The 12,435-nt window shown below is 38.0% G+C and overlaps 1 protein-coding gene across 1 annotated transcript; it reads left to right on the forward strand.

Moving 5' to 3' along the window:
• Positions 1-193: 193 nt before the first annotated feature.
• On the forward strand, positions 194-9,948 carry ARL1 (ADP ribosylation factor like GTPase 1). The gene is made up of 6 exons (XM_061206636.1): positions 194-452; positions 1,843-1,980; positions 3,928-4,009; positions 5,049-5,160; positions 8,590-8,768; positions 9,918-9,948. The coding sequence occupies exons 1-6, from the start codon at positions 449-451 to the stop codon at positions 9,946-9,948; spliced, it is 546 nt and encodes a 181-aa protein (XP_061062619.1). The 5' UTR covers positions 194-448.
• The last annotated feature ends 2,487 nt before the right edge of the window (positions 9,949-12,435 follow it).

The raw sequence follows: 12,435 nt of genomic DNA on the forward strand, positions 1-12,435 counted from the left end.
TGGCGGATTCACCACTTCTTCGTGTCAGAATTTAAAATGAAATTCGACTTTCCCTATATCGGAAGCCTTTCCTGTCCAAGAAAACAGAAGCAGGGGAGACTTGGCGTCCTTGAATTTTTTTTTTTTTTTTTCCTTGCGGCTTCCGCAGTATCTACACCCTGCGCGCCGGGGACTTGCGTCGAAAGTGACGGCGCGGAAGCTCAGGCCGGCGTTCCCGGCGCGCAGTCGCGGCGGCCTCGCTCCCGCCCCCGCCGGGAGGTCCGACGTGGAAGTTGCTGGCTAACCAGGCTTCCAAGGAAACCCCTTGGGAACCAGAGCCCGAGGCCGAGCCGGAGCCGGAGCGCAGGCCTAGGCGAGGGGAGGTGGCGGCACCGAGGCTCGATTAGGAGTCGCTGCTGAGGCCGGGCCCAGTCTCCGCCGGTCGACGAGGGAGGACAGGCTGTTCATCATGGGTGAGGGATCTGAGAAGGGAGCCTGGGCGCGCTGAGAGGCCGAGGCCGAGGGCTGGGGTCGGGAGGAGGAGGAGAGGGGCCGGCCTGGAAAGCCCAGAGTAGCCAGCGTCTCAGTGCGCGGACTGCTGAGGACGTAACTCACCTTAGCTCTTCACCTGTGTGCGTGGACCCTGCCTCGAACTTTCGCCCCCGTCTTATCCCGTTCTTCTTTCTCCCGGCGGGGTCAGAGGTGAGGGCAGCGCGGGTCGGTGAACTTTTCCTTCATCCCCTCGGACCCAGCGCCACTTACTGGATGGAGCTGGTCTTGCGAAGCTTGGCAGCGTGTCAGTCGCAGGTTCGCTCAGGTTTCTTGGGTGAAGGATGAGTTTCTGGATTCTCTCTCCCTGGTCGCTGGGACTGCGTCAGTTTAAACTCCAAAAGAAGGTGGTGCTCGTAATGTTTTATGGCCAACTTGGCATTTGTCTGCTTACCTGTAGCTTTTCCTGTAGATAAGGTGGAGGAGGAAATGGGCAGGGAGTGTATTATTGGTCAGCGATGACATTTTAATCTCAATTTTTGGAGTGCTAATTGAGGGAACTACATTGTCATCACAAGCATCAGGTAGAGCTTCCCTCCCCGCTAGAGCCCAGATGAAGGTGCAGATTTCTTAACTTGTTTACAACCCTCCAAATGATGCAAATTCTTTGCGTTATTTAAATAGCTCAGCGATTTTCTGGGGAGTTTACTTCTTGGTCTGGAACGTCAGAAGCGCTTTCTTGTCTTTTTGCATAACCCCTTCAGTTTTTTTCTTCTGCTTCTTTTTAACCTGTAAAAGGTAGAAAGGATTTTTGTCAAGTCACACCCCTTGTGTTACAAATGTTCAAGGTTCTCTAACCCATGGTGGATTCATTTTTCCAGACTTGCAGCTCTTAATTTTGCCATTTCTTGGTAAAATAACCAGGTATTGTGTGTGGCATCAGTGATTGAAGGTACTTAACGATGGTACTGCTGCTGTACAACAATAATTGCTTTTCATGTTCAAGGACCTCATTGTCCCACTGTCATTCTGATTTGCCCTTTGGTTTCTGGGGGTAGTGAGGAGATCATGCTAAGATATCCATATTCTCTCGATTAGAAAAAGAGCTCCATGAGGGCAGTGGTCCTGTTTCTCTTATTTTTGAGTGTATCTTCTGTGCCTGCCTGACACAGTATCCAGGACATGGTAACAATCAGTAATTACTAGTTTGATGTTGAATAATGTATTTCATTGGAAGCAAAAATATGCACCTATGAATCGGGGAAAATATTACAATATTATTTAATTTGCTGTAGCTTTCAAAGGGTAAGATTAAATGTTTTGTGGACCTAGTTCATGAAATGATATTGAAATACATCTTTGTTATTTTTTTAGGTGGCTTTTTCTCAAGCATTTTTTCCAGTCTGTTTGGAACCCGGGAAATGAGGATTTTAATTTTGGGATTAGATGGAGCAGGAAAAACTACAATTTTGTACAGATTACAGGTTGGAGAAGTCGTTACTACTATTCCTAGTAAGTGTTGGTATGATAAACTAATTATAGGGCCTTTCTCTTTCCATCAAACATAACTTTATTTCTGAACAAATATATAATGTAATTGATAAGGTTCGTAAACTTCTACTGTGAGCATAATATTTATAACACTTTTTTTTCATAAATTTACAGACAATTTGGTGTAATTTATGAACCCCTGTGCATGGCTGGGTTCTGCTGTTTAGGGCTGTTTTAAAAGTTGGTAGAGTTAAGCCACCTAATCTCATTGAGAGCCAGTATCTTTGTTGATAAAATGAAGATAATAAATATACATTGGCTTTGAGGGGGAAATAAATGTAGTATATAAAATACTTTATAAACCTGTGTAAAGAATTATAAAGATATGAAGTGATATTATTACATGTGAAGTGGTTTTTCTTCTGTATTTGTTACTATTTGATTAAGATTAGTTTCTCTTTAGTAATTCTATTGATTTTTTTTAAAGATCTGAGTTGAGACTGAGTGTTGAATCTGGTACTTAAAAATATCAAGAAAAGAAACACCCTGACTTTAAATCAATTGATATCTTAGAAGAATATTCTCCAGTAGTCTTAATTTACTACATAAGAAGACTGTTCTGTTACTTATGCTATTTTCATTTGTTGCTCTGAATTTACTTAGATTAGTAAGATTAGTACATTTAAACTAATAGTTTGTAGAGTTTGCTCAAGAATATTTAAATTATGCCTTTAAAGTTACTCTGTCACTCAAGGTATTTCTGTATTTAGTACTATTTAAATTTCCAGATTTAAAAAAAAAGTGTAGCTTTTATGAAAGAAGAACTTTTCAAACCCTGTGTCATCTGTTACTTCTTTATGCCACCTTCAGTAAATTTCAGCTTCCTTGGTTTTTGGTTCTCAAAATCACCCAACTCAATCTGCTACAGTTGAGTCATGGTGGCCCCTGCAATACACATAGCCCAGTGGATTGCACTTCAGCAAGCACATGTGGTTCGTACCACGCCCTTGTCCTTTGCAAATAAACAACATTCCTAACTGAGGTTGAAGACAGTGATTACCCTGCTACTTAATTCTAAGGGAGACATCATGAACTTGCTTTTTAGTTTTTCACTCAGGTTTGCTATAGTATAGTTATTTTTTTATACTTGCCATATACTCATAATCATCATTTACCAGTATAAACTTAAATCTAAAAAATTAATTGTCCAGTTATAGCTGTAAGTCATTTTTTACTTTGATTTTTTTTTAAGTTTGTGAAATCTTAGTAATATTTGTATATGTAGCTCCTGAGTTTTTTTCAGTAGCCTCTCCATCTCCTTCAGATTCCTTTCAATGGAAAATAGTAATATCTTGCCTTAGGCATGTGATGCGAGAGCTCCAGCTAAGAAGGATGGCAGGGAAAAGGGATGGGACTCCTCCCCTTTGACCATCTAGCTATGACCTTATTACAAATGAGCTCTTGAGGAAGTCTTCAGAGGGTCTGTGAGATTGCCAGCCTTAGCGAAGTCAGCTTCCATAAAGAGGTATACAGCAATTGCTGTGCTCTTACCTACTGAAGTTTAGAGTCTATCTAGGCTTTCTTGGTTTTGTTCCCTGTTTATTTGCAACCTACCAAAATTCCATTTTTTGTAATACATCTACAACTATCTAAATATAACTTTCTGAACACTTTTGTATGCCAGTACTGTATTTTGAAGGGAGTTTAACATAATAGGGTTTCCATTGAGCTAAGAATTGTATAATTGCAGAGGTAGCTGGGGGTTCTTATATACCCTGAAAGTGGTGTTGATCTTGCTAATTGGTGTGCGTATGTGTGCGTGTGTAGCACAGCATACTGTCTTATCTTAAATGGGATGATATTTGAACCAACAATGTGATTCAGCATTAATTGCTGAAACTCAGATTGGATACTTTGAAGACAAAATGTATTAGTCTACATATACTGCTAATTTGATTTCTTTTCCAGCCATTGGATTTAATGTTGAGACGGTAACATACAAGAACCTAAAATTCCAAGTCTGGGATTTAGGAGGACAGACAAGTATCAGGTATGGTGCAAAGGCCAGATCATTTTGTGGTATTGAATCTTTCTTTATTGGCTCTTTTAGGGTTAACAGGAGTAAACCAAAATATGTCTTCTTTTGTAATTTAATGGGAGACACCTACTTTAAAATGAGGTAAAACGGCCTTATTCTCTCAATTAAAATCTGAGAATTAAAGATTTTAACTAAAGAATTAAAATCTAAGGAAGCCAGTTTTTCAGATATCACTTCAATGAAAAATCTTTTCATGAAAATCTCAAGACCGAATTACTTCAGTAGTTTTTAAATAAAAAGGGTCCTCTAGTTAGTTCTTGTCAGTCCCTTCTTCTGTGAGACAGACTGTTTTGGATTTCATAAAAATACCTTTTGGGCGCACCATTTAGGACTAATGTGAACATAAATGCCCTCTGGAATTCAAGTCTCCTGCCCAGCATTCTGTGCTTGACATGGCAACTGTGAATGTTTAGTGACTGTCAGTGCTCACTCACTAGGGTACTTACCATCTTAAAAGATCAGTAGTGAATTCCCGAGACATCCTGCTGCCCTGTAACTCATTTTATTTCTTGAACCACTTTTGAGTCAATTTCTTATTTTAGCCATTTCTACTTCTTGTCTTCAGTGATCAGTTTAATGTCTGTTACATAAAATCATATTAAAAATTTTTTTAAAGAACTCATTCCTCTTAAGGAGTTTTTAGCTAAGATGTAACCATCAGGTCTGTGTGGAACTTTTTTTATCGGTATATTTAGTGATTTTATAGATTATAAATTATTCTCTCAGCCTAAAGTCTGAACTCATTCTGAAGCTCCTTGGTCCTGTGATTTATGTTTATCAATATTCTTTCCACCCCATCCCATCTGAGGGATATGATATATATCCATCAGAAACAATGAATCATTATGGCATTGATTCTGGCATGGATGGGGAAGGATTGACAAGTAATACCCCCCACCCCATCATTGCCAAGTCCTAGCATATCAAGTAACATAGCAGTTTCTTCTTCTTTCAAATAATAATATATTCTCCCTTTCTGAATTTTCTTAAGGCCATACTGGAGATGTTATTATTCAAACACAGATGCAGTCATTTATGTAGTAGACAGTTGTGACCGAGACCGAATTGGCATTTCCAAATCAGAGTTAGTTGCCATGTTGGAGGTAAGAAAACTTTATTAAAATGTGGGTAAATCATTTATATTTGCTTGCTGTTTTTATTGTTTATTGTCATTTGCAGGAATAATTAAAAGGAAAACAGGGGTCTTTTCCCCCTATGCCTTCAGTATCATTTTCTTTTATGCAAATTACTTTCTATTCCAAAAATACTGTTGGGGAGAGAGTTGGAGACAAAAAAAACTCCAGTCTTGTAACTTCCTTTAAACTAGATTCCTTGATTTCCAGGAAGTTCTGACCTAAACTCTTTCTAAACTGAAGTTACTATTCTAAGTCACCCCTATGAAGTGATTTTTTAAAAATGTCTTTATTCCAGCTGTATAAATTAGCTTATGGAAGCTATACTTATTTATATAAATAGTATAAATATATAAATAGTAAGAATAGTAAGAAAGTATATTTGTTTGTTTTAGAAATGTAAAGTTCAGAGAAATATATCTTTCTGGATTTCTGGCCCGTTTGCCTCTCCCAGCTTCCACATTCTTTACTTTTCCCCGTTGTTTACAGTGCCTCAGTCACACTGATTTTTCTGTTCTTTTCACACCGAGCTTGCGTAGCTGACACCTGGCTTAGGGTTTTGCACTTGCTCCTCCTGCTTGGAATGCTCTTTCCACAAATCTTTGTGTGGCTACCTTCTTGACATGTTTTATCTCACATGTTTCTTCCTCAGAGAGGGGGTCTCAGCTATCTTCTAACCCTTTATCCTACTTTATTCTTTGTAACCACTTACTGTTTCTTTCCATTATTTTAAACATGTTTGTTTACTTATATATGCCTCCCACCCAAAAGTGTAAAGTTCTTTGAGTTTACCTTGCACCCCTGATGTGTGGAACAGTGTATAGCTGTTAATTAAGAACTCAATACATTATATTCACTGAGGTTTGTAAGATAATTTATTGGCTAACTGAGTGAATTCAGAGGATGCATTAAGTAATCAACTAAAAGTTTTTAATATCTCCATTTGTTAAATAAGCTTCTCAAATGTACTAATGATTAATTAATAGTGAAATTGCCTTTGCTTGAGAAAATTAGATGCATGGGTTTCCTTTTCCCACCAAAACTATGATTCTGAATTATCCGATCATTGAATGTTTAAATATAAGTTCTAGGCCACTTGATTACCTAGTTAGAAGCGTTCTTAGAATAGAGTTCTTGGACAACTAACTTCTTAGTAGCTTCTGAGTTATAAATTGCAGACCTGAAGTTTTAAAGTTTTGCCTAATTTTTTTTTTTTTTCTTTTACAACATAGCATCATATTTATCATAAGAGCTTCTTAGACCAAATTCAAAGTGTAAGGAATTTTAAGGGACTGGTTAATTGCCTTGGGTATAACAGATTTTTAAAATAAAAGCTTGATTTAGATGTAATTCACATGTTATAATAGATTTTTATCATATAAAGTATGGCATAAAAGAAATGGATTATTAACTGAAGTTCACAATTCTCAAATTGTACTGGATTGTTGTTAGGTTATTTGTGGTATTAGGATTTGACTTGTATAATCTTATGGAGAAAGAACTAAAAATTGTATTCATTCTTTAGGAAGTAACTTTTTTTTTTTTTTTTTTGGCGAGGGCTTTCTCTAGTTGTGGCAAGTGGGGGCCACTCTTCATCACGGTGCGCGGGCCTCTCACTATCGCGGCCTCTCCCGTTGCGGAGCACAGGCTCCAGACGCGCAGGCTCAGTAGTTGTGGCTCACGGGCCCAGTTGCTCCGCGGCATGTGGGATCTTCCCAGACCAGGGCTCGAACCCACGTCCCCTGCATTGGCAGGCAGATTCTCAACCACTGCGCCACCAGGGAAGCCCAGGAAGTAACTTTTAATTGATGCAATCAATTAATATTTATGTATTAGTGATATAAAGTACATGTGGAGTATGAGTCGGGACTATTATATTAAAACTTACAGACACAAAATCAATTTGTTTTACTTTTGTACACAAAAATTCTAAATGGAGTAAAGAATTATGTAAAATGGAAGTCATTATAAGGGAATATGTTTAAAATTTCTGGATTGAGAATGTCCTTCTAAATCGAAGAATTGGAAGGAATTACAAAAGAAAAGATAGATTTAATCATATTAATATTATACAAACAGACAAAAAATCCACAAAGCTCAGATGCCGAACAATACAAGTTAGGGTACAACGGGGAACCAAGACACAGTTTTACAGCCAGTGACTAAGGATTAGTGATCTTAGTCGTATCAATACCTTTCGCAAATCAATAGAAAAGTGAGCAAAAGGCATGAACCTACAATTTATAGGAGAAGAATTTATTGCTAATAACATTTGTATTTTTAATACCCTAATAATAAATAAGCATATAATGAAATGCTATGTTTGGAAAAATATATAGTTTCAATTCTACCAAAGCTGCATTGGAGATGGGCACTGTCATACACTGTTCGTGGAGTTGAAATTGTTACAGCCTCTCTGGACAGCAGTTTATTAATACATGTAACAAGAGCCTGAAAAAAATTTCATACTTTGATTCCATTTTTAGAGAATTGTGTTAAGGAAATAGAGATTCACACAAAGATTTCTGTATTATGATTCTGTCACTTTGGTTTCTCTAATAGTCGAGTGAAAAGAATCTAGGAAGAATCTAATACTGGAAAACAGTTATATAGTTTATGGTGCATGAGTTCTTAGTGTAGAGTATAACCATTAATGTTTTAAAAAATTTTTTGAGGGACTTCCCTGGTGGCGCAGTGGTTAGGAATCTGCCTGCCAATGTAGGGGACATGGGTTCAAGCCCTGGTCCGGGCAGATCCCACATGCCGCGGAGCAACTAAGCCCGTGCACCACAAATACCGAGCCTGCACTCTACAGCCTGTGAGCCACAACTACTGAGCCCGCGTGCCACAACTACTGAAGCCTGTGTGCCTAGGGCCCATGCTCCACAACAAGAGAAGCCACTGCAATGAGAAGCCCGTGCACCACAACGAAGAGTAGCCCCTGCTCGCTACAACTAGAGAAAGGCCGCGCACAGCAATGAAGCCCCAACGCAGCCAAAAATAAATAAATGAAATAAATTAATTAAAAAAAATTTTTTTTGATAGTTTGGAAAAACATCCACAATTTAACGTTTAGTTTACTTTCTAAAGCAGGGTATGGGACTGTATTTAAATGTGATCTTAAATGTATATATATACTAAATAAACTGTAAGTATCTGAATTACAAAGCAGTAGAAAATACCCAAAATGTTAAACAGTGATCATGTTTAGGAGCTAGGATTATGGGTGAAGTTTCTTTTCTTCATACTTCTCTATAATTTCAAATCATTTATAATGAACATTATATATTAATAATTAGGAAATATGCTTTTAAAATAATGGATTTTTTTTGGCATTTCTTCCTAAACTCAAGGGAGCAAATTGATTAGAAGAAATGAAATCTTTTCTATGTTATTTAGGAAGAAGAGCTGAGAAAAGCCATTTTAGTGGTGTTTGCAAATAAGCAGGACATGGAACAGGCCATGACTCCCTCGGAGATGGCAAATTCACTTGGGTTACCTGCCTTGAAGGACCGAAAATGGCAAATATTCAAAACTTCAGCAACCAAAGGCACTGGCCTTGATGAGGCAATGGAATGGTAAGTATGTTTCCAGAAGCCATTTGTGCATTTGTGTGTATATGCAGCTGTGTACATACATGTGTAATTTCCCTTTGGTCTTAAGGATGAAATTCAGATTATTTATCAGTTTATCATATTGTTCCTCCACCCTTTTCTTCCACCTGTCTTCATGTACATCTGCTTTTATTTCAACCACACCTACTAATTATAGTTAGATAAGCCAGCTCTCTGCTGTATTTCTAGCTTTTTCCCCTATCTCACTGCACCCTCCAATTCCTTATCCTTCAGGACTTAGGTTAAGGCTCTGTGTTTCTCAGGAGCCTTCCCTGACATAACTTCATGCCCACTGCCTTACCACACACATAGAGGTCCTTGTCACAGGTCAGTGATATAATAGTACTTGTTACACTGTCTTGTAATTGGTTTGTGCATCTGCTCATTAAATTGTCATCTCCTTGAGGACTGAGACTAGTTTTCATCTCTGAATTATCCACATCGGGCCTGGCTGTAGTAGTAGCAGCCTGGAAAGTGGAAAGTGGAAAGTGGATATCTGGTGGTTTTTGATCACTTATTTATTTATTATTTTTAAAATTATTTATTTATTTTTGGCTGCATTGTGTCTTCGTTGCTGCACGCGGGCTTTCTCTAGTTGTGGCGAGCGAGGGCTACTCTTTGTTGTAGTGCATGGGCTTCTCATTTGCAGTGGCTTCCCGTGGAGCACAGGCTCTAGGCGCATGGGCTTCAGTAGTTGCAGGACGCGGGCTCAGTAGTTGCGGTGTGTGGACTCAGTAGTTGCGGCGTGTGGGCTCTAGAGCGCAGGTTCAGTAGTTGTGGCTGACGGGCTTAGTTGCTCTGTGGCATGTGGGATCTTCCCGGACCAGGGATTGAACCCGCGTCCCCTGCACTGGCAGGCAGATTCTTAACCACTGCGCCACCAGGGAAGTCCCTGGTCTTTTTTGATTATTCATTCAAAGCATAGACAAAGTGAAAGCTAAAAGACCCTCATGGAAATTGAGTCCATAACCTCATTCTTTTAATATAACTATCTTAGCCTTCATCATTTAAAGTGCTTTGGAATCCACCTCCAGTATAAAATTTATATAATAAATGATCTATACATGAAAGTTTGAAGTTAATCTTATGAAACTGTTCATTTTCTCTTCACAGGTTAGTTGAAACATTAAAGAGCAGACAGTAATTCAGTCACTTCTGCTCCTTTGAAACGAAGACCACATCACATACCCCTTTGGAAACAGTTAAAGTGTGCTTCACACTACTAAATGTTAAAACCGTATGATTATCAGCATATACCAAACTGACTGCAACATTTGTAATAAATATTAAAAATAAGTATTTGGTTGGAAGGGTAACTCATCGTGATTGAATCAACTGAATGTCTGTTCTGTATAATGTAAAATATTCCTTCCTTGTTATCTTTTGTTAAGGTATATATTCTATTTGTGTGGAATTCTTATTCAGATACAGTCCTATTAAAGAATGTACTCTTATTGAGGACAAAGCCCTGTGATTTTAAATTAGTGGTTGCAGCTTGTTTGTATTAACACTAAAGAATATCTTAACTCAGATTTTTTTCCCCCTAAAATGAATTAAGTTTTTCCAAAGATTAGGCTCAATAGAGTAGGCTAGGAACCTAGCGTGGGTAATTATAGTCTTCATTTGCTTAATGACCACTTTAAGCTGTTTCATTTAAAAGCTTTTGGTTATAGGCATGAAGTTGAAGTAATTATTTTGGTGGCTATCTTCACTGACTTATCTGTAATTATCATTTTATAGTATTTATGGTTGTTGGGGAATTTTTACAGATTTGGACCTTCCTAGTCAGTTTGTACAGGAACCCTGTGAGGTAGCTAGGACATCATTTTTTCATCTTCATTTTTATGGACATGGACCCAAAATTCTGATAGACTGGCTTGACCAATGTCAACTGCTAGGGAGGTGGGAAGAGGGCTTAAAGTGAGACTTCACAGGGTCAGAAGTTTGTCCCATAAACTATACCATAAATTCCTGAAAATGCCAACATTGACAACACAGCTTAACTCCTTATATAAAATAAAGCTAATTGAAGTAGACACAGTACAATCAAAATACTGGCTATAAATTTATTTGTCCTTACTAGTAGAGGTAGTAAAAACAATCCTAAATGGTTATATTTGTTGGAATTCACAACACATTAAAGAAAATTTCACATTAAAGGAAAATTTTTAAAAAGATATATTTTAAGAAGCATTGTAAAAGACGTTTTTGCTGCCTTTGATTCCTTTTATCTACCTGTAATTGAACATGTAAATTTGATTGGTGAAAAGTCAAAATCTTATTGACTCTACATGGAGAAATTAAGTATTCCTTTAAAAATTAGGCTTACTGCTGCTAGGCTATCAAAAACAATTATATTCTAAGGGACTTTTTAAAGGAACTTTTCAAACAACCCAGTCTACAGTATGACAGAAGTAAATAAGAGTCCTTTAGTAATTACTAAAATTGGGAGCAATTTTTTCATTTTTTAAGTTGGACAAGCAGCATTTAAAAAATTAGATGCCAGTAAAGAGAACTTAATACCATTGTGCCCCTCAGGTCTCAGGAAAGCTAGTGGTCATTCAGCTCACATGAATGTGACTTTCTTTTCTAATCGGTGGGACTTTTCTTATTCTCTAGCACCCGTACCTAATTTGATATCTTGGAAATCTTTTGGAGACCTTCTTCCCGGGACAGGTGTTCCCAGCGCACCTAATATTACTGAGCATATAACTAACAAACATTGTTTCATAGTTTCCAGGGCACTCCTGATGGGCAGACTGTCTTTTTCATGTTTGTATCCCTAGCATCCAGTATGGTGCTTGGCACATTATGGCACCTCAGAATATGTTCATGGTTCAAATAGTAAGCTTTTATATTTGTCAGCTAGGAAATAGTACATCTGCAATTTATACTTGGGTCTGGTCAGTGGCACATATCTAGTGCTGGGGTTGTACCCAAATGGCTAAATACTCCCCAGTGGTCCAGGAACACTGTGAAAGTAGAAGTATGTGGAGGTGCGGCCCTGGCAGGCAAATGCTGCCTGACGCATAGCCCTGGTAGCAAAGGCCAGCACTTGGATGATCCTGGTCCCTCTGGTTTGTCACAAAGAATAGGATGGGATAAATAGAGCATACACTTATTTTAATATGGTATGAATTATAAGGTCCTTCTCTAGCGGGAAACAACTGTACAGGTATGTTACAGGAGTTTGAAAGTTCTTATTCATAAAAATCTACCGAGTATTGTTTTGTGAGAAGCCTGAAAATGAAAAAAACACCAAACTTGAAATCAGAACACATGAGTTCTAGGCACAAAGGGCCACACTCCATCAGTTTTTGTTTGTTTGGTTTTTCTTTTTGAACAAATAACGTCAAAGGTTTCTTTTAGCTCTAACATTCTATTGTATAATTCTGGTTGGTAGTTGTGCTGTGTCATGTGATTAAATTTTTTAAAATGAGAAATTGAGGTGGAATTCTATTACCAGAATACCTGAGATGCACTTTAAATTGTGGAAATGTAAGCTCCTTGAGGGCAGGGACCATACATCATTTACTGTTAGAATCCCTTGCATCTAGTGTGGTGCACTTGGCACATACTAGGCACTCAATAAATATTTACTGATGATTAAAACAAAGCTGTGCTCAATATA

This window comes from Eubalaena glacialis, chromosome 11, assembly GCF_028564815.1.
Source record: "Eubalaena glacialis isolate mEubGla1 chromosome 11, mEubGla1.1.hap2.+ XY, whole genome shotgun sequence".
NCBI classification, from domain to species: Eukaryota; Metazoa; Chordata; class Mammalia; order Artiodactyla; family Balaenidae; genus Eubalaena; species Eubalaena glacialis.